Source organism: Salvelinus namaycush, chromosome 33, assembly GCF_016432855.1.
Source record: "Salvelinus namaycush isolate Seneca chromosome 33, SaNama_1.0, whole genome shotgun sequence".
Classification (NCBI taxonomy): Eukaryota; Metazoa; Chordata; class Actinopteri; order Salmoniformes; family Salmonidae; genus Salvelinus; species Salvelinus namaycush.
In genome coordinates this window covers 28,834,867-28,861,399 of record NC_052339.1, presented here as the reverse complement: position 1 = coordinate 28,861,399, position 26,533 = coordinate 28,834,867, and the positions used below count along the sequence as shown (strand labels likewise).

Below are 26,533 nucleotides of genomic sequence, written 5' to 3'. Positions count from 1 at the left end.
ATGTCCGATGAGCTGGAACCCCTGTCCGTCCTCAGTCGTCTTACCCTGGTGTCCATCTATAGCCTGGTCCTGGTCATTGGGATCATCGGGTTGGCCCTGATGATCCACTTCCTCCAATCCAACATGCGATCAGTCATCACCATCGCTATGCTCAACCTCACCCTGGCCCACTTCCTGTTCCTACTCACCGTACCCTTCAGGATCTACTACTATGCTGCTGGTTACTGGGGGTTGGGGAAGATGCTGTGTAAGGTGGTCAGTGCCATGATCCACGTACACATGTACATGGCTTTTGTTTTCTACGTGGTTATCCTCGTCATACGACTGCTGGGGTTCCATAGCAAGAAGGATCGCTACGAGTTCTACAGGTAGTGAAGTTAACTACGTTCTACAAATAGTTAACTGTGTCCTACAGGTAGTTCATTTAACTGTGTTCTACAGGTAGTTAACCGTGTTCTACAGGTAGTCAACCTCATTGTACAGGTAGTTAACCCTCTGTGTTCTACAGGTAGTTAACCCTCCGTGATCTACAGGTAGTTAACCCTCCGTGATCTACAGGTAGTTAACCCTCCGTGTTCTACAGGTAGTTAACCCTCTGTGTTCTACAGGTAGTTAACCCTCCGTGATCTACAGGTAGTTAACCCTCCGTGATCTACAGGTAGTTAACCGTGTTCTACAGGTAGTCAACCTCATTGTACAGGTAGTTAACCCTCTGTGTTCTACAGGTAGTTAACCCTCTGTGATCTACAGGTAGTTAACCCTCCGTGATCTACAGGTAGTTAACCCTCCGTGATCTACAGGTAGTTAACCCTCCGTGATCTACAGGTAGTTAACCCTCCGTGTTCTACAGGTAGTTAACCCTCCGTGTTCTACAGGTAGTTAACCCTCCGTGTTCTACAGGTAGTCAACCTCATTGTACAGGTAGTTAACCCTCTGTGTTCTACAGGTAGTTAACCCTCCGTGATCTACAGGTAGTTAACCCTCCGTGATCTACAGGTAGTTAACCCTCCGTGTTCTACAGGTAGTTAACCCTCCGTGTTCTACAGGTAGTTAACCCTCCGTGTTCTACAGGTAGTTAACCCTCCGTGTTCTACAGGTAGTTAACCCTCCGTGTTCTACAGGTAGTTAACCCTCCGTGTTCTACAGGTAGTTAACCCTCCGTGTTCTACAGGTAGTTAACCCTCCGTGTTCTACAGGTAGTTAACCCTCTGTGTTCTACAGGTAGTTAACCCTCTGTGTTCTACAGGTAGTTAACCCTCTGTGATCTACAGGTAGTTAACCCTCCGTGTTCTACAGGTAGTTAACCCTCTGTGTTCTACAGGTAGTTAACCCTCCGTGTTCTAGAGGTAGTTAACCCTCCGTGTTCTAGAGGTAGTTAACCCTCCGTGTTCTATAGGTAGTTAACCCTCCGTGTTCTATAGGTAGTTAACTACCTCTAGAACACGGTTAAGTTAACTTAACTGTGGTCGACAGCTAGTTAATCATGTTCTACAGGTAGTTAACTTAACTGTGTTCTACAGGTAGTTAACCGTGGTCTACAGGTAGTTAACAGTGTGTGTTCTACAGGTAGTTAACTTAACCGTGGTCTACAGGTAATTAACCGTGTTCTACAGGTAGTTAACCGTGGTCTACAGGTAGTTAACTTAACCGTGGTCTACAGGTAGTTAACTTAACCGTGTTCAACAGGTAGTTAACTTAACTGTGTTCTACAGGTAGTTAACTACCTGTAGACCACAGTTAGGTTAACTTAACCGTGGTCTACAGGTAGTTAACTTAACCGTGGTCTACAGGTAGTTAACTTAACCGTGTTCTACAGGTAGTTAACTTAACCGTGGTCAACAGGTAGTTAACCCTCCGTGTTCTACAGGTAGTCAACCTCATTGTACAGGTAGTTAACCCTCTGTGTTCTACAGGTAGTTAACCCTCCGTGATCTACAGGTAGTTAACCCTCCGTGATCTACAGGTAGTTAACCCTCCGTGTTCTACAGGTAGTTAACCCTCCGTGTTCTACAGGTAGTTAACCCTCCGTGTTCTACAGGTAGTTAACCCTCCGTGTTCTACAGGTAGTTAACCCTCCGTGTTCTACAGGTAGTTAACCCTCCGTGTTCTACAGGTAGTTAACCCTCTGTGTTCTACAGGTAGTTAACCCTCTGTGTTCTACAGGTAGTTAACCCTCCGTGTTCTACAGGTAGTTAACCCTCCGTGTTCTACAGGTAGTTAACCCTCTGTGTTCTACAGGTAGTTAACCCTCTGTGATCTACAGGTAGTTAACCCTCCGTGTTCTACAGGTAGTTAACCCTCTGTGTTCTACAGGTAGTTAACCCTCCGTGTTCTAGAGGTAGTTAACCCTCCGTGTTCTAGAGGTAGTTAACCCTCCGTGTTCTACAGGTAGTTAACCCTCTGTGTTCTACAGGTAGTTAACCCTCTGTGTTCTACAGGTAGTTAACCTAACTGTGGTCTACAGGTAGTTAACTTAACCGTGGTCTACAGGTAGTTAACTTAACCGTGGTCTACAGGTAGTTAACTTAACCGTGTTCTACAGGTAGTTAACTTAACCGTGGTCAACAGGTAGTTAACCGTGGTCTACAGGTAGTTAACCGTGGTCTACAGGTAATTAACCGTGGTCTACAGGTAATTAACCGTGGTCTACAGGTAGTTAACCGTGGTCTACAGGTAATTAACCGTGGTCTACAGGTAGTTAACGTAACCGTGGTCTACAGGTAGTTAACTTAACCGTGGTCTACAGGTAGTTAACTTAACCGTGGTCTACAGGTAGTTAACTTAACCGTGGTCTACAGGTAGTTAACTTAACCGTGGTCTACAGGTAGTTAACTTAACCGTGGTATACAGGTAGTTAACTTAACCGTGGTCTACAGGTAGTTAACTTAACCGTGGTCTACAGGTAGTTAACTTAACCGTGGTATACAGGTAGTTAACTTAACCGTGGTCTACAGGTAGTTAACTTAACCGTGGTCTACAGGTAGTTAACCGTGGTCTACAGGTAGTTAACCGTGGTCTACAGGTAGTTAACCGTGGTCTACAGGTAGTTAACCGTGGTCTACAGGTAGTTAACCGTGGTCTACAGGTAGTTAACCGTGGTCTACAGGTAATTAACCGTGGTCTACAGGTAATTAACCGTGGTCTACAGGTAGTTAACTTAACCATGGTCTACAGGTAGTTAACTTAACCATGGTCTACAGGTAGTTAACCGTGGTCTACAGGTAATTAACCGTGGTCTACAGGTAATTAACCGTGGTCTACAGGTAGTTAACGTAACCGTGGTCTACAGGTAATTAACCGTGGTCTACAGGTAATTAACCGTGGTCTACAGGTAGTTAACGTAACCGTGGTCTACAGGTAATTAACCGTGGTCTACAGGTAGTTAACGTAACCGTGGTCTACAGGTAGTTAACGTAACCGTGGTCTACAGGTAATTAAGCGTGGTCTACAGGTAATTAACCGTGGTCTACAGGTAGTTAACGTAACCGTGGTCTACAGGTAATTAACCGTGGTCTACAGGTAATTAACGTAACCGTGGTCTACAGGTAATTAACCGTGGTCTACAGGTAGTTAACGTAACTGTGGTCTACAGGTAGTTAACGTAACCGTGGTCTACAGGTAGTTAACGTAACCGTGGTCTACAGGTAGTTAACGTAACCGTGGTCTACAGGTAGTTAACTTAACCGTGGTCTACAGGTAGTTAACTTAACCGTGGTCTACAGGTAGTTAACGTAACCGTGGTCTACAGGTAGTTAACGTAACCGTGGTCTACAGGTAGTTAACGTAACCGTGGTCTACAGGTAGTTAACTTAAACGTGGTCTACAGGTAGTTAACTTAACCGTGGTCTACAGGTAATTAACCGTGGTCTACAGGTAATTAACCGTGGTCTACAGGTAATTAACCGTGGTCTACAGGTAGTTAACGTAACTGTGGTCTACAGGTAGTTAACGTAACTGTGGTCTACAGGTAGTTAACGTAACTGTGGTCTACAGGTAGTTAACGTAACCGTGGTCTACAGGTAGTTAACTTAACCGTGGTCTACAGGTAGTTAACTTAACCGTGGTCTACAGGTAGTTAACTTAACCGTGGTCTACAGGTAGTTAACTTAACCGTGGTCTACAGGTAGTTAACGTAACCGTGGTCTACAGGTAGTTAACGTAACCGTGGTCTACAGGTAGTTAACGTAACCGTGGTCTACAGGTAGTTAACTTAAACGTGGTCTACAGGTAGTTAACTTAACCGTGGTCTACAGGTAATTAACCGTGGTCTACAGGTAATTAACCGTGGTCTACAGGTAATTAACCGTGGTCTACAGGTAATTAACCGTGGTCTACAGGTAATTAACCGTGGTCTACAGGTAATTAACCGTGGTCTACAGGTAATTAACCGTGGTCTACAGGTAATTAACCGTGGTCTACAGGTAATTAACCGTGGTCTACAGGTAATTAACCGTGGTCTACAGGTAATTAACCGTGGTCTACAGGTAATTAACCGTGGTCTACAGGTAGTTAACTTAACTGTGTTCTACAGGTAGTTAACTTAACTGTGTTCTACAGGTAGTTAACTTAACCGTGGTCTACAGGTAGTTAACTTAACCGTGGTCTACAGGTAGTTAACGTAACCGTGGTCTACAGGTAGTTAACGTAACCGTGGTCTACAGGTAGTTAACTTAACCGTGGTCTACAGGTAATTAACCGTGGTCTACAGGTAATTAACCGTGGTCTACAGGTAGTTAACGTAACCGTGGTCTACAGGTAGTTAACTTGACCGTGGTCTACAGGTAATTAAGCGTGGTCTACAGGTAGTTAACTTAACCGTGGTCTACAGGTAGTTAACGTAACCGTGGTCTACAGGTAGTTAACGTAACCGTGGTCTACAGGTAGTTAACTTAATCGTGGTCTACAGGTAATTAACCGTGGTCTACAGGTAATTAACCGTGGTCTACAGGTAATTAACCGTGGTCTACAGGTAATTAACCGTGGTCTACAGGTAGTTAACTTAACCGTGGTCTACAGGTAGTTAACTTAACCGTGGTCTACAGGTAGTTAACTTAACCGTGGTCTACAGGTAGTTAACTTAACCATGGTCTACAGGTAATTAACCGTGGTCTACAGGTAATTAACCGTGGTCTACAGGTAATTAACCGTGGTCTACAGGTAGTTAACGTAACCGTGGTCTACAGGTAATTAACCGTGGTCTACAGGTAATTAACCGTGGTCTACAGGTAATTAACCGTGGTCTACAGGTAGTTAACGTAACCGTGGTCTACAGGTAATTAAGCGTGGTCTACAGGTAATTAACCGTGGTCTACAGGTAGTTAACGTAACCGTGGTCTACAGGTAATTAACCGTGGTCTACAGGTAATTAACGTAACCGTGGTCTACAGGTAATTAACGTAACCGTGGTCTACAGGTAATTAACCGTGGTCTACAGGTAATTAACCGTGGTCTACAGGTAATTAACGTAACCGTGGTCTACAGGTAGTTAACGTAACCGTGGTCTACAGGTAATTAACCGTGGTCTACAGGTAGTTAACGTAACCGTGGTCTACAGGTAGTTAACGTAACCGTGGTCTACAGGTAATTAACCGTGGTCTACAGGTAGTTAACTTAACCGTGGTCTACAGGTAGTTAACGTAACCGTGGTCTACAGGTAGTTAACGTAACCGTGGTCTACAGGTAGTTAACTTAATCGTGGTCTACAGGTAATTAACCGTGGTCTACAGGTAATTAACCGTGGTCTACAGGTAATTAACCGTGGTCTACAGGTAATTAACCGTGGTCTACAGGTAGTTAACTTAACCGTGGTCTACAGGTAGTTAACTTAACCGTGGTCTACAGGTAGTTAACTTAACCGTGGTCTACAGGTAGTTAACTTAACCGTGGTCTACAGGTAGTTAACTTAACCGTGGTCTACAGGTAGTTAACGTAACCGTGGTCTACAGGTAGTTAACTTAACCGTGGTCTACAGGTAGTTAACTTAACCGTGGTCTACAGGTAGTTAACGTAACCGTGGTCTACAGGTAGTTAACTTAACCGTGGTCTACAGGTACTTAACCGTGGTCTACAGGTAATTAACCGTGGTCTACAGGTAGTTAACGTAACCGTGGTCTACAGGTAGTTAACTTGACCGTGGTCTACAGGTAATTAAGCGTGGTCTACAGGTAGTTAACTTAACCGTGGTCTACAGGTAGTTAACTTAACCGTGGTCTACAGGTAATTAACCGTGGTCTACAGGTAGTTAACTTAACCGTGGTCTACAGGTACTTAACCGTGGTCTACAGGTAATTAACCGTGGTCTACAGATAGTTAACGTAACCGTGGTCTACAGGTAGTTAACTTGACCGTGGTCTACAGGTAATTAAGCGTGTTCTACAGGTATTAACAGTGTGTTCCACAGGCCATATAGCACAAATATTATATTGTATATTGGCCATATACCACAAACCCCTGAGATGCCTTATTGCTATTATAAACTGTTTACCAATGTAATTAGAGCAGTAAAAATAAATGCTTTGTCATCTGTCAGCCAATCAGCATTCAGGGCTTGAACCACCCAGTTTATAATGGTAGTTAACTGTGTTGTAGAGGTAGAGAGGTGTCTCTCAATGTGTGTCATGGCATGGGGGATGGGAAAGGCAAATATCTGTTTCTCACAAAATCACTAAGGGTCTCCTCTCTTCTCCAGGAAGTTGCATGCTTTTGGCGCCAGCGTGGCAGTGTGGTTGGTGATGTTTGCGGTCATTCCCCCCATATTTTTTTTCAAATACGGCACAGACTTCCAAGATAACACCACCAACAACAAGACAAACAAAATGTCCACCAATGACTCCCACTGTTTCCAGTTCGGCAAGCACCTGGAAGGACTCATTGGTGTCAGGGTGCTGAACTACATCATGAGCTCTGTGATCATCATTGTGGCCTGTGTGCTGACAGCACTGCAGTGTCATGTCATGGTCCTTCTGATCAGGAAGTATGGGCGAGACTGCATGTCTCACCAGGAGTTCTGGGCTCAGCTGAAGAGCCTGTGTTTTGCTTTGGTGCTGCTGGTGTGTTTTGTCCCCTATCACGTGTTCAGGATGTACTACCTGGGACACCTGTACCTGCAGAACACTAACGAGGTATTCCTCAGTCTCACGGCCCTCAGCTGTTTCGACATGCTTACCTTCCTACGGAGGGGACACTGCTATATGCGTAACAGAGCACGGACTGTGTGACCTCTTCTCACACAAACTCAGACCCAAAACTTGCTGTAAGAGTGTTTCCCTTTTAAACAGTACTTTAGCGCCATCTGCTGCGTATTCATATAGCTACACAAGATAGTCTATGTCTACTATAGACTTCACTATAATTTATTTATTATCATATTGGAATTTAAAATAACTTGTGCCAATGATGTTTCTCTCTATATGTCGATTTCAATGTTTGCTAAAAGTATTTGTAAGGGCGAGATCTGGCTACATATGGTCTAAATATTGTAATAAATAAATACATTGCTAAAATGTTACTGTTCTACTATTATTTTGTGAAACATTACCTCCTCTTCACTCTTTCCCCCGTCTCGACAGAATTGGCAATGCTGACACCACACACACACACACCACACACACACACACACCACACACACACCTATATTCCTTTCCCTCTGAGTTTTATGGAGGCTAGTTACTGTTTAACGTCCCCACCCTACTTTCAGTTTGTTTAGTAAATCGATGTAATGAGAGCCTATGCCGGCGCCATCAAATGTGTCGCTCAATGAATTATAGGCCCATAGCTTTCCCTTCCAACCTTCCGTGTGTTGTTGCAGCTCCTCGCCCACGACTCTCCCATTTCGTGCGGTGACACCGTGGGACAAGTGTCGCTTCAAAGCTGGTGGCTAGTTTACAGGTGGACTCGCGTTCTGTTGAATTAATGTACATAGCTGACGGACAAAAAAAAGGTAAGCGGTCTCCTTTGAAAATATAAAGAATGAACATGATGTTTGTAGCCTACATCGTATACAGTGACATTATCACAGCGATAATAATTAACTTTGTTGAGTGTTCAAAAGTGAGACATCAGCTGCGTTCGTACCTTACCTTTTCGGTTCAGCTGTATTTGGGTCGTAGCGCTCCAACTAGATACATTGACTTGTCACGTGGTCCTGTGTTTGTCTAGTGGGGTGTTACCCCACCTGCACAGGATAGGACAGGACAGGTAGGCTAGATTATGGGAGTTACAGTATGAGTGAGCTAGCTCTCAGGTAGCCTAGCCTATATCCCACAGACATAAAACAGAACCTTTCCATGAATTGCCTACTAAAAGAAATATAATTCATGTAGTTCATTCTGAGGAGGATAAACCTTTCCCCAAATAGAACAACTAAAGAGGGTGGTAGTTGGGCTACGCCATAGCTTACTTTACTTGTGTGAATTGTAAAACTGTGTGAAGTGAGAACTTCCTCATACAGTTCCATAAAACATTTGTTTGCGTATGGCTGTAGTCAAGCTCATTCTCAATGCATGTAGACCTACCTACCCATCAACTGTAGAGCTAGACCATGACTTCCTTATATTAGACCAATGTTTTTAAAGGATCATTTAATCAATTCAATGCCTTTGATATGACACCATTGGCCCTCAGTGAGAAGATGAAAGGATGACACCAGCTTGAAATAGTGAAAGTGTGATATTCAAGATATTCTGTTCAAAGTAATCCAAAAGTTGGAGTGCTGCAACTTTTGCTAATATCTAAATTGGATAATTAAGTAATAATGCACGAGGGGGTGTGGTATATGGCCAATATACTGATATACTATGCTGATATACTACGGCTGTCAGCCAATCAGCATTCAGGACTCGAACCACCCAGTTTATAATGTAGAATAATCTCCCCTGGTTGGAAGAGAGAGACGGTATGTACACAACACAGGTGTTTTCTTGTGGTAAAACAGATAAGATATCTTTGTTGTACACAGGATGGTAAAGATCACATGATAACCCATTTCACGTTCTCTACTTGAACTAAAAGGTACTTTTTAATCGGTTTCATCAGACTCACTTCTAATGACAATCTCTAAAGGAAGACCAAGATAGCTCCATATTTTTAGCATTGTGTGTGGTCTGTATACCTGTGCTATAAAGTGTTTAAAAGGTTTGAAATGTCAAACAGACAGATAGGGTTATGAGTGTTTCACACAGTGCTAGCCTGTTAGCTCTGGGCTTAATGGCCCTGCTGTAGTGTTTTAGTTGCTAACACACCAACCAGACATGTGACTACAGTGTGTGTGCTCCGGGAGAAACAGGCATTGATGCTAGGCAGCAGAGAAAGAGAGTGTAATATGGTTTGGCTGCTGCGTTTGAAAAGAAAGCTCTGTTTGTTGCTAATGTCATGAAGCAAACACATTTTCACTAGCATGGTCTTCATCAGGTAACCTTATGGGTGATGTTATCTACCTTTGTCTATGTCTCTCTCTCTCACACACACACACACACACACACACACACACACACACACACACACACACACACACACACACACACACACACACAAAACTCCTTTCTCTGTCTCTCTCGCTGTATGTATGCAATTGGTAGTGGATTAGTGAAATAAATGTAGGATCTTAATTTGAGCCAGTTCGCAACAGCAGAAAAATTATCCTGCAGCAACAGGAAATTTGAATTAATGGACATTTTTTTGTAGGGGTTGATTATTTTTTTTGTCAGGGCAAATCAATTCTGAAATGTCAAAGTGGAATTACAAACTTTAGAAGCCGTTTTTGTCACGTTCCTGACCTGTTTTCTGTTGTTTTGTATGTGTTTAGTTGGTCAGGGCGTGAGTTGGGGTGGGTATTCTATGTTGTGTGTCTAGTTCGTCTGTTTCTGTGTTCAGCCTAATATGGTTCTCAATCAGAGACAGCTGTCAATCGTTGTCCCTGATTGAGAATCATATATAGGTGGCTTATTTTGTGTTGGGGATTGTGGGTGGTTGTTTCCTGTCTCTGTGTTTGTGTTCTGCACCAGCTAGGACTGTGACGGTATGTTCTTTTGTTATTTTGTATAGTGTATTGTTTTGTTTTGATTAAATTCATTATGGAAAATTACCACGCTGCGTATTGGTCCTCTGATCCTTCTCGCCTCTCCTCGTCTGAGGAGGAGGACGACTTAGACTGCCGTTACAGAACCACCCACCAACAAAGGACCAAGCAGCGTGGCTACGGGCAGCGACAGCAGCGACAGCAGGAGCAGAGAAAGGAGAAATGGACATGGGAAGACGTTTTGGACGGCAAGGGTTGCTACACATGGGAGGAGATCCTGGCTGGAAGGGATCGCCTCCCATGGGAACAGCTGGAGGCAGTTAGGAGAGCAGAGGCATCCGGAGAGAGGAACCGGAGTTATGAAGGTACGCGGCTAGCACGGAAACCCGAGAGGAAATCCCAAACATTTCTTGGGGGGGGGGGGCTAAAGGGTAGTGTGGCGAGGGCAGGTAGGAAACCTGCGCCCACTTCCCATGCTTACCGTGGAGAGCGGGAGTACGGGCAGACACCGTGTTATGCGGAAGAGCGCACTGTGTCTCCTGTACGGGTGCATAGCCCGGTGCGGGTTATTCCGCTTCCCCGCACTGGGCGGGCTAGATTGAGCATTGAGCCAAGTGCCATGAAGCCGGCTCTACATATCTGGCCTCCAGTACGTCTCCTCAGGCCGGCTTACATGGCACCAGCCTTACGCATGGTGTCCCCGGTTCGCCTACATAGCCCGGTGCGGGTTATTCCACCTCCCCGCACTGGTCGGGCGACGGGGAGCATACAACCAGGTAAGGTTGGGCAGGCTCAGTGCTCAAGGGAGCCAGTACGCCTGCACGGTCCGGTATTTCCGGCGCCACCTCCCCGCTCCAGGCCAGTACCACCAGTGCCTACACCATGCACCAGGTTTCCAGTGCGTCTCCAGAGCCCTGTTCCTCCTCCACGCACTCTCCCTGTGGTGCGTGTCCCCAGCCCAGTACCACCAGTTCCGGCACCACGCACCAAGCCTCCTGTGCGTCTCCAGAGCCCTGTACGCACTGTTCCTGCTCCCCGCACTCGCCCTGAGGTGCGTGCCCTCAGCCCGGTACCTCCAGTTCCGGTACCACGCACCAGGCCTATAGTGCGCATCGAGAGTCCAGTGTGCCCTGTTCCTGCTCCCTGCACTAGCCTTGAGGTGCGTGTCTCCAGTCCGGTACCACCAGTTCCGGCACCACGCACCAGGCCTACTGGGCGCCTCAGCAGGTCAGAGTCGGCCGTCTGCCCAACGCCGCCTGTACTGCTCGTCTGCCCAGCGCCGTCTGAGCTGCCTGCACTGCTCGTCTGCCCAGCGCCGTCTGAGCTGCCTGCACTGCTCGTCTGCCCAGCGCCGTCTGAGCTGCCTGTCTGCCCAGCGCCGTCTGAGCCATCCGTCTGCCCAGCGCCGTCTGAGCCATCCGTCTGCCCAGCGCCATCTGAGCCATCCGTCTGCCCAGCGCCGTCTGAGCCATCCGTCTGCCCAGCGCCGTCTGAGCCATCCGCCTGCCCAGCGCCGTCTGAGCCATCCGTCTGCCACGAGCCTTCAGAGCCGCCCGTCTGTCCCGAGCCATTAGAGCCGCCAGCCAGTCAGGAGCCGCCAGAGCCGCCAGCCAGTCAGGAGCCGCCAGAGCCGCCAGCCAGTCAGGAGCCGCCAGCCAGTCAGGAGCCGCCAGAGCCGCCAGCCAGTCAGGAGCCGCCAGAGCCGCCAGCCAGTCAGGAGCCGCCAGAGCCGCCAGCCAGTCAGGAGCCGCCAGAGCCGCCAGCCAGTCAGGAGCCGCCAGAGCCGCCAGCCAGTCAGGAGCCGCCAGAGCCGCCAGCCAGTCAGGAGCCGCCAGAGCCGCCAGCCAGTCAGGAGCCGCCAGAGCCGCCAGCCAGTCAGGAGCTGCCAGAGCTGCCCTTCAGTCATGAGCTGCCCTTCAGTCATGAGCTGCCCTTCAGTCATGAGCTGCCCTCCAGTCATGAGCTGCCCTCCAGTCATGAGCTGCCCTCCAGTCATGAGCTGCCCTCCAGTCATGAGCTGCCCTCCAGTCATGAGCTGCCACCCAGTCCGGAGCTGCCACCCAGTCCGGAGCTGCCAATCAGTCCGGAGCTGCCATTAGTCCAGAGTTGTCCCTCTGTCCTAAGCTACCTCTCTGTCCGGAGCGATTTCTCTGTCCGGAGCTACCTCTCTGTCCTGAGCTACCTCTCTGTCCTGAGCTACCTCTCTGTCCTGAGCTACCTCTCGGTCCTGAGCTACCTCTCGGTCCTGAGTTGTCTCCTCTATTTAGGAGGGGCCTTGGTGAAGGTTCCTGGACCATGGTCGGGGGCGAGGGTCGCCACTCAAAGGACGCTAAGGAGGGGGACAAAGACAGTGGTGGAGTGGTGTCCTCGTCCACCGCCGGAGCCGCCACCGTGGACAGATGCCCACCCAGACCCTCCCCTTGAGTTTTAGGGGTGCGCCCGGAGTTCGCACCTTGAGGGGGGGGGGTTCTGTCACGTTCCTGACCTGTTTTCTGTTGTTTTGTATGTGTTTAGTTGGTCAGGGCGTGAGTTGGGGTGGGTATTCTATGTTGTGTGTCTAGTTCGTCTGTTTCTGTGTTCAGGCTAATATGGTTCTCAATCAGAGACAGCTGTCAATCGTTGTCCCTGATTGAGAATCATATATAGGTGGCTTGTTTTGTGTTGGGGATTGTGGGTGGTTGTTTCCTGTCTCTGTGTTTGTGTTCTGCACCAGCTAGGACTGTGACGGTATGTTCTTTTGTTATTTTGTATAGTGTATTGTTTTGATTAAATTCATTATGGAAAATTACCACGCTGCGTATTGGTCCTCTGATCCTTCTCGCCTCTCCTCGTCTGAGGAGGAGGACGACTTAGACTGCCGTTACAGTTTTAAAAATCAAATATGCTATTTTGCATTTTCTGCTGTGCAAGAAAATTCTCAGTAATTAAATGTTGATCAAATTAAGATCCTACATTTGTATGTGCCATTAGGAGACATTTACCACAGTTAGATTAACTGCTCTTGGTATACTGTATATCCCCACACCCTCCTTCCTACCGTCATGATTATTGCCCTAATCATAAACGGAATGATGCAGACCATTCAATTATGTTAGATTCATTATATTACCTCAATCAGATTGCATTCAATCTCTAACAGAGGTATTTAGTGCAGTGAAACTATGTGAATAGTGGGAGTAGAGGGTCAACCATGTCTTGTTTATGATCAGCAATACAAAATGATAGAGGGAAGTTGATGGGAGTCAATGGGAGTCAATGGGTGGTATCAGTGATGTTTTTTGTAGATTAGATGCTGTTGTATTGCTCTGCCATTGATTAGATTAGGCAGGCTATGGAGGCCACAGAATACTGGCCACAAACACACACACCTAATGACATCGTCACCACCCTGTCAAACTTGCCAATATGTCTCACAAACAGAGAATATCTATCTCTCCCCTATCTCTCCAACCCTGTGATAAGTGAGGGAAATAAGGACAGATAAAAGAAAGAGATAAGTAATGTGTAACTAGGTGAGATGCCTTCGTCAAGGCCCACCCACTTTCGTTGTAGGTGACCAATCAAATGGCAGGGACCATAGGTTACCTTCTGCACTCCGAAAGGTGGAAGAACTGTATGTGACAGAAGAAGAAGAAGGTGAAGAAGAAGGTTAAGAAGAAGAAGAAAGTGAAGAAGAGGAAGAAGGTTAAGAAGAAGAAGAAGGTTAAGAAGAAGAAGAAGGTTAAGAAGAAGAAGAAGGTTAAGAAGAAGAAGAAATAGACAGAAAGTGATAGTGAAAGAAATTGGAACAAATAAACAGAGACAGAGAGAAAGACGGGCAGAGAAAAAGAGACAGAGGTAGAAGAGCCAGTAAAAGGAGAGAGAGAGAGAGAGACAGTGACAGAGGGAAAGAAAGCGAGGGATGAAGTATCCATCTGTGTCAGTGAGTAACTCTCTGTTGGACATGGATGTAGCCAACTACAGTGAGGGACTGGACCCAACGTACAGCACCCTGGGCTTCGATCATGCTGACGTCCTCTATGGTGGGGGAGGTGAGTGGACCCACACGCACACAAAAACACACACACACACACGCATAGTTTACATACGTAGACATGTAGTTTGTCATTCTACTTATACACTCACACTCATTACTGCACTTAAAACACAGTTGAATATTGCATTTATCCATGAATGAATAATCCATGAGTGATAAGAGGTCTGTTAGGATGTGAATCTGCAGTGTGTCATAAAGACAGGTTTATTGTGGGCCTACAGTAAGAGGAGAAGTTGTCATCTCAACACGTTGATGGATAAAAGGAAAGTTGGTCAAACATTGACTTTCTTTTCTCTGGTATTGTCAAGATGTATTCCTCCACCCTGGACGTGGTTGGTATATGCAAGAATTTTTCTGGTGTGTTTTTGTTGCTATATTTATAGGTCTTGACCTCATGGTTTTGGTCTTGACATCACATGGGGTCTGGGTCTGGGTCCCAATACGCTGGTTCTTGTTCTAAGTCTGGGTCTGTGGAGGTTGGGACTTGGTCTGGTTCTGAGTTTTGAAGGCTCTTCTCATCTCTGGAGCCATGGAGATATAGAAAAACTAGATCAACCCTAACCTTGCATGGTTTTGGAGTGAGGTTTAATATTATTGCTGTCCTTCACATGTATCCCAGATAAAAGCACCAAAGGCTTTCCTAATCAAGCCATTTCCCTATCTGTCACCATACAGATACCAGTCAGCTAGTACAGATCTGAATCCCCACTGAGTCCTTCTCTTCCTTTGTCAAGATGCCTTGATTTCACATGCACAAAGGAATGATTGATTCTCTATTTCAATTGAGGAGGTTTTCTGATGCCAGGAGGATGCGTGTGTGCGTGTGTGCGTGTGTGTGTGTGTGTGCGTGCGTGCGTGCGTGCGTGCGTGCGTGCGTGCGTGCGTGCGTGCGTGCGTGCGTGCGTGTGTGTGTGTGTGTGTACATGCATGATGAGTAACCTTTTCTGAGGCCATAAAACTTGTATTAGCTCCCTGCACTAATACCTATAGACTTCAGCTCAGCGGTCTAACCCAGTCTTTGGATAATGTGTGTGTTCCAGACAGTATGCCAGCGGAGCCGGGCCTGTCCCAGGCAGATGTTGTGAACTCTAACTGTGCCATATGTGGAGACAAGGCTACAGGGAAACACTATGGAGCTTCCAGCTGTGATGGATGTAAAGGCTTCTTCAGACGCTCCATACGCAAGAACCACATCTACTCCTGCAGGTAGGGGAGTGTGTGTTTGTGTTTCCAGCCTATAGCTGCAGCTGCCAGAGCCTATGTCTACACTAACAGACACAATATTAACATTACACTCCTGCAGGTACAGTACACTCTTAGAAAAAGGTGCTATCTAGAACCGACAAGGGTTCTTCGGAACCCTTTTTGGTGCCAGGTAGAACCTTTTGGGGTTCCATGACTTTCCACAGAGGGTTCTACCTGGAACCCAAAGGGTCCTACCTGAAACCAAAAAGGGTGCTCTTATGGGGACAGCCGAAAACCCCTTTTGGAACCATTTTTTCTAAGAGTGTAGTCATATTGCAACGAACAGAACTACAAGGTAGGCCCATAGAGTTAAGATATTGACAGTAATCTGTCTTTGCGTCTCCAGGTTTAACCGTCAGTGTGTGGTGGACAAGGACAAGAGGAACCAGTGTCGGTTCTGCAGACTCCACAAGTGTTTCAGAGCTGGCATGAAGAAAGAAGGTTGGCCACATCAAACCAGAACCATCAGTATTACTGAATACCAATAGAATATGGCGCTCATCTCCATCAATGTGCAGGCTTTTGCTCCAGCACCTGCTCTGTACTCACAAATTAAACAAATCAAGCAGTCAGTGTGAGGAAGGCATCAGGGCTGGGAGGCTGAAACAAGGGTTGCCATAAACTAAACAAGATTATTCAGAGAACACTGTGTTTATGACGGATATCAGAAAAGGATTGTGTGTGTGTTTGTGTGTGTGTGTGTTTATGGGCCCTGTAACCTTGGCAGAGAGCTTTATGACACCCAATCATGTGCCTTTCAGACATGTTGTTCAGGGCTGCTATTGGTTAACTTTTGACTTCACCTCTCTACACAGCCTGTTCTCCTGCATGGTTTGGTCTGAACTAAAAGTCAGCTATTCAAATGATTATTATGATACTGTAGCAAATTCCGGGGATAGGCAAACTGGGACTTGAATATATGTGTTTCTCAGTCCTATACCTTAGATTCTGGAAATGGTAACATGGTAATATCATACTAATAGCTCTGATCTGATGTGTTTGTGTTTGTGTGTGTGTGTGTGTGTGTGTGTGTGATGGTGGATGTGTGTGTGTGTGTGTATTTCAGCGGTTCAGAATGAGAGAGATCGTATCAGCTCCAGAAGAAACATTCAGGACAATCAGGATCTCCCACCTATCACTGTTCTGGCCCAGGCAGAGTCACTGTCTCAACAGGTAAAACGCACCCGCACCCGCACACACACACACACGTACACACACACACACGTACACACACACACACACACACACGTACACACACATCATCATCATCATCAGTGTTTCCAATCATCTGCATGACTACTCATTCTCTGTCTCCACTCTAGATCAGCGCATCCAGTCCCAGGGGTGCAGTAGATGTGTCAGAACAGAAGTCAGCTGGTGTGGGGGATGTCTGTGACTCCATGAGACAACAGCTGCTAGTGCTGGTGGAATGGGCCAAATACATCCCTGCCTTCGGCGAGCTGCCCTTGGATGACCAGGTAAGCAACCTGACTAGTCTGGGCTTAGCTGCATGACCACCTAGTTAGTAGTGACTGGAACTAAAACAGAACAGTGGTTACCAAAGTTATGCCATGACTCTTCTAAAGCCTTTTGAATGTGCTTGTGACCTTCCAGAAACACAAAGTAATGGATCTAGCTTCAGTTCGTAGCTAATGGTTTAGAGTCAAATGAGTCTTGAACTGAGATATGTTTGTAGCCTGTGTTTGGTCACTCATGTCATTGTTTCTCACCCTGTGTGTGTGTCCTGTGTCTGTGTCTCTGTGTGTCTGTCTGTGTTTGTCCAGGTGAGTCTGCTCAGGGCTCATGCAGGGGAACACCTTCTACTAGGGATCGCCAAGAGGTCAATGCCTTATAAGGACTTCCTGCTTCTTGGTAAGAACTGACCAATCACCTCTCACCTTTATGCCTCAGTAACATCCAATCAGAACCTGCTATACTGCCGTGCTAAGCTTGATTTAAAGCTGACATATCAAGGCTAACAGGTCGGTTGCCCTGTAAGACTGTTATACAATCAGATAATCATTGACTCAAGTCTTTGGAGGCCTCTGACTTAAACATGTTTTATCAGACAGAAAGACATGGAAGACACTTTTTGTGGATCGCCACCTACAGATGATTTGTAGATGGTAAAATTATCAAAATAATTGATAAGTAATGTAAATGGGGATTGTAAGTCACATGCTTCAAGTACATTCACCTACACACACATACACACACACACACACATATACATCCCCCGCAACATGTGGAGAAACACACACTCAACTCCCCTACCCCTCTCCCAAAACACACATTTCCCTCCCCCTCCCCTCTCTCCCTCTCCAGGTAATGGGTGTGTGATCCATGGTAGCAGTGCGGAGCCGGACATCGGTCGTGTAGCTAACCGTGTTCTAGATGAGCTGGTCCTGCCCTTCCAGGATATCCAGATAGATGACCATGAGTATGCTGCTCTCAAGGCCATTGTCTTCTTTGACCCTGGTAAAGCACTTTAACAACCCCGACTCAGGCAGCCTTCCACTTTTACACGCCCATATACCACACAATAGCTTCCGTATTCAACCAAACAAAGTTGATTTGAATGGTTTTGTTAATCATTGACACTTAACTGTTCTCTGTTGCCTCTGTTTCAGCAGACGCCAAAAAGCCTGCACGTATATCATTTCATATAATATCATATCAAAAATGGCGCCGGAGGGGATGGCTGCCATTTTATGGGCTCCTAACCAACTGTCCTATTTTGTTAGTTTTTTTGTAACTAATTTTTTTACTTATTTATGTACATTACATTATGTACATAATGTTGCTGCTACCGTCTCTTATGACCGAAAATAACATCTGGACATTAGAACAGCAATTACTCACCTCGAACTGGACAAATATTTTTTCTTTAACGAGTCCAACGCGAAGGATATTTGCGTGAAGAAAAGATAGAGAAAAAGGGGGCGGATGTCGCGGTGCCTTCTGAGAATTCGTAGGCGAGTGAGTAAACCTCCACTACCATCCGTTCTATTGGCCAACGTGCAATCACTGGAAACAAAATGGATGTTATACGATCAAGACTATCCTACCAACGGAACATTGAAAACTGTAATATCTTATGTTTCACTGAGTCGTGGCTGAACAACGACATGGATAAAATAGAGATGGCGGGATTTTCCATGCAAGTTACGTCTGGTAAGACGAGGGGCGGGGGTGTGTGTCTATTTATCAATAACAGCTGGTGCGCGATGTCTATGTCTAATATTAAAGAAGTCTCGAGGTATTGCTCGCCTGAGGTAGAGTACCTCATGATAAGCTGTCGACCACACTATCTACCAAGAGAGTTCTCATCTATATTATTCATAGCCGTCTATTTACCACCACAAACCGATGCTGGCACTAAGACCGCACTCAACCAGCTGTATAAGGCCATAAGCAAAGAAGAAAATGCTCATCCAGAAGCAGCGCTCCTAGTGGCCGGGGACTTTAATGCAGGCAAACTTAAATCAGTTTTACCTCATTTCTACCAGCATGTCACATGTGCAACCAGAGGGAAAAAAACTCTACACCACCTTTACTCCACACACAGAGACGCATAGAAAGCTCTCTCTCGCCCTCCATTTGGCACATCTGACCATAATTATATCATCCTGATTCCTGCTTACAAGCAAAAACTAAAGCAGGAAGTAACAGTGACTCTCTCAATAAGGAAGTGGTCAGATGACGTGGATACTATGCTACAGAACTGTTTCGCCAGCACAGACTGGAATATGTTCCCGGGATTCATCCAATGGCATTGAAGAGTATACCACCTCAGTCATCGGCTTCATCAATAACTGCATCAATGACGTCATCCTCACAGTGACCGTACGTACATATCCCAACCAGAAGCCATGGATTACAGGCAACATCCGCATTGAGCTAAAGGCTAGAGTAGCCGCTTTCAAGGAGCGGGACACTAATCCGCACGCTTCTAAGAAATCACGCTATGCTCTCAGACAAACCATCAAACAGGCAAAGTGTCAATAGAGGATTAAGATAGAATCCTACAACACCGGCTCTGACGCTCGTCGGATGTGGCAGGGCATGAAAACTATTATGGACTACAAAGGGAAACACATCAACAGCATCATCCCGGATACCTTAGACCCACTCCAATTCGCATTCCACCCCAACAGATCCACAGACGACGCAATCTCATTTGCACTCCACACTGCCCTTCCACACCTGGACAAAAGGAACACCTATGTGAGAATGCTGTTCATTGACCAAAGCTCAGCGTTAGTGCCCACAAAGCTCATCACTAAGCTAAGGACCCTGGGACTAAACACCTCCCTCTGCAACTGGATCCTGGACTTCCTGATGGGCCGCCCCCAGGTGGTAAGGGTAGGCAACAACACGTCTGCCATGCTGATCCTCAACACTGTGGCCCCTCAGGGGTGTATGCTTAGTCCACTCCTGTACACCCTGTTCACCCACAACTGCATGGCTAAACACGACTCCAACACCATCATTAAGTTTGCTGACGACACAACAGTGGTAGGCCTGAATACCAACAACGATGAGACAGCGTATAGGGAGGAGGTCAGAGACAACAACCTCTCCCTCAATGTGAACAAGACAAAGGAGCTGATTGTGGACTACAGGAAAAGGTGGGCCGAACAGGCCCCCATTCTCACCGACGGGGCTGTAGCAAAGCAGGTTGAGAGCTTCAAAGTTCCTTGGTGTCCACATCACCAATGAACTAACATGGTCCAAACATACCAAGACGGTCGTAAAGACCTTTTCCCCCTCAGGAGACTAAAAATATTTGGCATGGGTCACCAGATCCTCGAAAAGTTCTACAACTGCACCATTGAGAGCATCCTGACCAGTTGCATCACCGCCTGGTATGGCAACTGCTCGGCATCTGACCGTAAGGTGCTACAGAGAGTAGTGTGTACGGCCCAGTACATCACTGGGGCCAAGCTTCCTGCCATCCAGGACCTACAGTTGAAGTCGGAAGTTTACATACACCATAGCCAAATACATTTAAACTCAGTTTTTCACAATTTCTGACATTTAATCCTAGTAAAAGTTCCCTGTCTTAGGTCAGTTAGGATCACCACTTTATTTTAAGAAAGTGAAATGTCAGAATAATACTAGAGAGAATGATTAATTTCAGCTTTTATTTCTTTCATCACATTCCCAGTGGGTCAGAAGTTTACATACACTCAATTAGTATTTGGTAGCATTGCCTTTAAATGGTTTAACTTGGGTCAAATGTTTCGGGTAGCCTTCCACAAGCTTCCCACAATAAGTTAGGTGAATTTTGGCCCATTCCTCCTGACAGAGCTGGTGTAACTAAGTCAGGTTTGTAGGCCTCCTTGGTCGCACAAGCATTTTCAGTTCTGCCCACACATTTTCTACAGGATTGAGGTCAGGGCGTTGTGATGGCCACTCCAATATCTTGACTTTGTTGTCCTTAAGCCATTTTGCCACAACTTTGGAAGTATGCTTGGGGTCATTGTCCATTTGGAAGACCCATTTGCGACCAAGCTTTAACTTCCTGACTGATGTCTTGAGATGTTGCTTCAATATATCCATATAATTTTCCTTTCTTATGATGCCATCTATTTTGTGAAGTGCACCAGTGCCTCTGGCAGAAAAGCACCCCCACAACATGATGCTGCGACCCCTGTGCTTCACGGTTGGGATGGTGTTCTTCGGCTTGCAAGCTTCCTCCTTTTTCCTCCAAACACAGTTCTATTTTTGTTTCATCAGACCAGAGGACATTTCTCCAAAAAGTAAGATCTTTGTCCACATGTGCAGATGCAAACCGTAGTCTGGCTTTTTTATGGCGGTTTTGGAGCAGTGGCTTCTTCCTTGCTGAGCGGCCTTTCAGGTTACGTCGATATAGGACTCGTTTTACTGTGGATATAGATACTTTTGTACCGGTTTCCTCCAGCATCTTCACAATGTCCTTTGCTGTTGTTCTGGGATTAATTTGCACTTTTTGCACCAAAGTACGTTCATCTCTAGGAGACAGAACGTGTCTCCTTCCTGTGCGGTATGACGGCTGCGTGGTCCCATGGTGTTTATACTTGCGTACTATTGTTTGTACAGATGAACGTGGTACCTTCAGGCGTTTGGAAATTGCTCCCAATGATGAATCAGACTTGTGGAGGGCTACAATTTTTTTCTGAGGTCTTGGCTGACTTGATTTTCCCATGATGTCAAGCAAAGAGGCACTGAGTTTGAAGGTAGGCCTTGAAATACATCCACAGGTACACCTCCAATTGACTCAAATGATGTCAATCAACCTATCAGAAGCTTCTAAAGCCATGACATAATTTTCTGGAATTTTCCAAGCTGTTTAAAGACACAGTCAACTTAGTGTATGTAAACTTCTAACCCACTGGAATTGTGATACAGTCAATTAAAAGTGAAATAATCTGTCTGTAAACAATTGTTGGAAAAAATTACTTGTGTCATGCACAAAGTAGATGTCCTAACCGACTTGCCAAAACTATAGTTTGAGTGGTTGAAAAACGAGTTTTAATGACTCCAACCTAAGTGTATGTAAACTTTCGACTTCAACTGTATATACTAGGCGGTGTCAGAGGAAAGCCCCAAAAAATGTCAAAGACCAGTCACCCAAGTCATAGACTGTTCTCTCTGCTACCGCATGGCAAGCAGTACCGGAGCGCCAAGTCTAGGGCCAAAAGGCTCATTAAGGCTCACTTTACCCCTACCTACAAGGTACAAATTCCCTCGACTAACCTGTACCCCCGCACATTGACTCGTTACCGGTACCGCCTGTATATAGCCTCGTTATTGTTATTTTATTGTGTTACTTTTTTATTTTTTACTTCAGTTTATTTGGTAAATATTTTCTTAGCTCTTTCTTGAACTGCATTGTTGGTTAAGGGCTTGTAAGTAAGCATTTCACGGTAATGTCTACACTTGTATTCGGTGCATGTGACAAATAAAGTGATTCACATATCCTTTCTCTCCCTCCATCATCGTTCCATCCCTCCTTCTCTCCAGATGCCAAGTCTCTGCGTGACCCGTCTAAGATCAAGGCGATGCGTCTGCAGGTCCAGATGAGTCTAGAGGACTATATTAACGACCGTCAGTATGACTCCAGAGGGAGGTTTGGAGAGCTGCTGCTACTGCTGCCTACTCTACAGTCCATCACCTGGCAGATGATAGAACAACTGCAGTTTGTTAAACTCTGTGGCCTGGCCAAGATAGACAACCTACTGCAGGAGATGCTGCTGGGAGGTGAGTATGTATGATAACATACAGGGTTGGGTAGGTTACTTTCTAAATGTAATCCATTACAGCTACTAGTTACCTGTCCAGATTTGTAATCGGTAATGTCACTTTTGGATTACCCAAACTCGGTAATGTAATCTGATTACATTCCGTTACTTTTAGATTACTTTCCCCTTAAGAGGCATTAGAAGAAGACAAAAATGTATGTTACCAATTGAACGACATCTATTGCAGGATAAATCAATGTTAAAGTTTACATAGCGGGCCATATATGGATATTCAATTTTACTTTATTTATTTTATTTTACGTTTATTTAACTAGGCAAGTCACTGAAGAAAAATTCTTATTTACAACGACGGCCTACCAAAAGGCAAAAGACCTGCGGGGACAGGGGCTGGGATTAAATATATATATATATATTTTTTTTTAAATAACTATATAAATAAATATAGGACAAAACACACATCCCGACAAGAGAGACAACACTACATAAAGAGAGACCTAAGACAACAACATAGCAAGGCAGCAACACATGACAACACAGCACGGTAGCAACACAACATGACAACAACATGGTAGCAACACAACATCGTAGCAGCACAAAACATGGTACAAACATTATTGGGCACAGACAACAGCACAAAGGGAAAGAAGGTAGAGACAACAATACATCACACAAAGGAGCCACAACTGTCAGTAAGAGTGTCCATGATTGAGTCTTTGAATGAAGAGATTGAGATAAAACTGTCCAGTTTGAGTGTTTGCTGCAGCTCGTTCCAGTCGCTAGCTACAGCGAACTGAAAAGACGAGCGACCCAGGGATGTGTGTGCTTTGGGGACCTTTAACAGAATGTCACTGGCAGAACGGGTGTTGTATGTGGAGGATGCGGGATGCAGTAGATACCTCAGAGAGGGGGGAGTGAGGCCTAAGAGGGTTTTATAAATAGCCATCAACCAGTGGGCCTTGCGACGGGTATACAGAGATGACCAGTTTACAGAGGAGTATAGAGTGCAGTGATGTGTCCTATAGGGAACATTGGTGGCAAATCTGATGGCTGAATGGTAAAGAACATCCAACTGTTCGAGAGCACCCTTACCTGCTGATCTCTAAATTATGTCTCCGTAATCTAGCATGGGTAGGATGGTCATCTGAATCAGGGTTAGTTTGGCAGCTGGGGTGAAAGAGGAGCGATTACGTTAGAGGAAACCCTGTTTAGATTTAACTTTAGCCTGCAGCTTTGATATGTGCTGAGAGAAGGACAGTGTACTGTCTAGCCATATTCCCAAGTACTTGCATGAGGTGACTACCTCAAGCTCTAAACCCACAGAGGTAGTAATCACACCTGTGGGGAGAGGGGCATTCTTGTTACCAAACCACATAACCTTTGTTTTGGAGGTGTTCAGAACAAGGTTTAGGGCAGAGAAAGCTTGTTGGATACTAAGAAAGCTTTGTTGTAGAGCATGTCACACAAAATCCGGGGAGGGGCCAGCTGAGTATAAGACTGTATCATCTGCATATAAATGTATGAGAGAGCTTCCTACTGCCTGAGCTATGGGGTCTAGGATTGGGCCTTGGGGTACTCCCTTGGTGACAGGCAGTGGCTGAGACAGCAGATTTTCTGACTTTATACATTGCACTCTTTGAGAGAGGTAGTTGAGGGGGGGTGTACCTGTACAAGACAGAGGGAGACAGGCCAGGGCAGACGGTGTACAAATCGACAGGTGGAATCCAAGAAGCAGTACAGCAAGCAATGGGAGTAGGTGTCCCACCCACTTGGGAGAAGCTTATATTTCTGGAGGCAGATTTCTTGTAGAAAATGCCTGTGGATGGTCTCTGAACAGCAGGAGGGGGGCTTCAAGGCCTTTGGATCTGGGTGGGGTAGCCTGCCATTTGTTGGGCTCAAAGGCTTCGACACCTCTCGCTTCACACGTCAGTGCTAATTGAAGTTGTATCCTTTTGTCCTAGCAAAGCTTGGTAGCCTGAGCATTCAGTCCTTATTAAGTAAAATATATAATTGTAATGTATTTTTCTTCTTGACTTTTGAAAGTAAAAAAAACTGCTTCAGACTAAGTATTACTCACTCAGCTCCAGGTTGGATGGGATTTTCAGGTCTCTGCTTGTTTGCCAGAGTATTTGATATATAGTTTGGGAATAATAATCCTTGAATGTAGGAAGCCTTCCATGTAATTCCATCCAAAATCAGGTTGTAGGTTTGGATTTTTGATTTAGAGTGAGGGTTATGTTGTTTAGGGTAGCATCCTGTATATGTCCTGGTGACATAGTGAGTGTTATGTTGTTTAGGGTAGCATCCTGTATATGTCCTGGTGACATAGTGAGGGTTATGTTGTTTAGGGTAGCATCCTGTATATGTCCTGGTGACATAATGAGGGTTATGTTGTTTAGGGTAGCATCCTGTATATGTCCTGGTGACATAGTGAGGGTTATGTTGTTTAGGGTAGCATCCTGTATATGTCCTGGTGACATAGTGAGGGTTATGTTGTTTAGGGTAGCATCCTGTATATGTCCTGGTGACATAATGAAGGTTATGTTTTCTAGGGTAGCATCCTGTATATGTCCCTGCCAAAAAGTTTGTCTAACTCTAAATGTATCAATTTTTAAGCCTTTAAAAAATATTTATTTTTTATTTTTAAGCTCATCTGCTCTCTCACATGTTATCTGAGTTGGTTATGTAGGCTTCTTTTAGCCCATCGCTTTCTACTACATTTCTTTATTATCATTTTATTCTTATTTTACTAGGCATGTCAGTTAAGAACAAATTCTTATTTACAATGATGGCCTAGGAACAGGGGCAGAACGACAGATTTTTACCTTGTCATCTCGGGGATTCAATCTAGCAACCTTTCGATTACTGGCCCAACACTGTAACCACTAGGTTACCTGCCGCCCTACATATAATAATAATCTGATTAGAATTCCAGTCATTCCAATAAATGTTATACCCCTTGATCTTCAAGAATAGGACTTGTAGATATGGAGGTATAGATTAGCCAAAAATATTTTATTTATTTATGATGATACACTATGATGATTTGGTGTATCATCATAGTGGTCTCTGACTTGTGGTCAGACACGCTTAGGTGGAACAAACTTAAAGTAATCATCTAGTTTTTCAAATGTATCTGTAATCCGATTACAATATTTTTGCTGGTAACGTAACGGATTACAGTTACTGTTTTTTGTAATCCCTTACATGTAACGGATTACATGTCATTCGTTACTCCCCAACCCTGATAACATAACATCAATAATATTGATAAGCAATATAGATGTTATGATGCTACTTGGAGGTGGGTAGTAGAGTGTACATTAACGGTGGACACAAGCAAATATATTTTCCTGTGTCCTGATTGGCTGGTTTGTCTGTTTATCTCCAGGTCTGGCGGCAGAGCCCGCCCACCTGCACCACCCAGGCCACACCCAGTTAGCCCAGGACCCTCTGACTGGACACACACTGGTCATCAGCACTATGCCTGCTACACACACTACTCAGATAGGTAAAATGCACACCTACACACACTGGTCATCAGCACTATGCCTGCTACACACACTACTCAGATAGGTAAAATACACACCTACACACACTGGTCATCAGCACTATGCCTGCTACACACACTACTCAGATAGGTAAAATACACACCTACACACACAAGCATGCACACAGTTGTTTCTCCGGTAGGTAAGATTCATGAGCATTCACAGGCAAGCATTCATTATATTCCACCATGAGTGCTCCATATTACTCTTTCTGCCCCTCTGGTGTGGCTCATCTCTATCCCTCTCTCTCTCTCTCTCTCTCTATCTCTATCTCTCTCTCTCTGCACCGTCTCCAGACACTCCTATCCCGTCTCCGCCTCAGGTTGCAGAGAAGTCCTCTCCTAGCCCCTCCCTCCTCCTGGCTCCACCCCTCCCACACAGACATACCGCCGAATCCCCACTCTGAGTGTACAGCACCCGCCCCCACCACCGAATAACCAAA

The 26,533-nt window shown here is 45.5% G+C and overlaps 2 protein-coding genes across 2 annotated transcripts in view; both read left to right on the top strand.

Annotated features, from left to right (window-relative positions):
- On the top strand, window positions 1–7,366 carry LOC120027901 (probable G-protein coupled receptor 141). The gene is made up of 2 exons (XM_038972995.1): window positions 1–368; window positions 6,689–7,366. Exons 1-2 carry the CDS (start codon window positions 1–3, stop codon window positions 7,215–7,217), a joined length of 897 nt encoding a protein of 298 aa, XP_038828923.1. The 3' UTR covers window positions 7,218–7,366.
- Window positions 7,367–7,799: 433 nt separating this feature from the next.
- The window catches only part of LOC120027945 (hepatocyte nuclear factor 4-gamma-like), a 19,319-nt gene continuing 585 nt past the window's right edge, over window positions 7,800–26,533 (top strand). Inside the window, exons 1-10 of the mRNA XM_038973038.1 lie at window positions 7,800–7,939; window positions 15,092–15,257; window positions 15,643–15,737; window positions 16,363–16,469; window positions 16,619–16,774; window positions 17,081–17,168; window positions 17,622–17,774; window positions 22,305–22,541; window positions 25,932–26,051; window positions 26,388–26,533. The exon at window positions 26,388–26,533 is cut by the window's right edge and continues 585 nt beyond it. Coding sequence (XP_038828966.1) covers window positions 7,912–7,939; window positions 15,092–15,257; window positions 15,643–15,737; window positions 16,363–16,469; window positions 16,619–16,774; window positions 17,081–17,168; window positions 17,622–17,774; window positions 22,305–22,541; window positions 25,932–26,051; window positions 26,388–26,497 — 1,260 coding nt within the window. The 5' untranslated portion in view covers window positions 7,800–7,911 and the 3' untranslated portion in view covers window positions 26,498–26,533. The remainder of the gene's footprint in view (window positions 7,940–15,091; window positions 15,258–15,642; window positions 15,738–16,362; window positions 16,470–16,618; window positions 16,775–17,080; window positions 17,169–17,621; window positions 17,775–22,304; window positions 22,542–25,931; window positions 26,052–26,387) is intronic.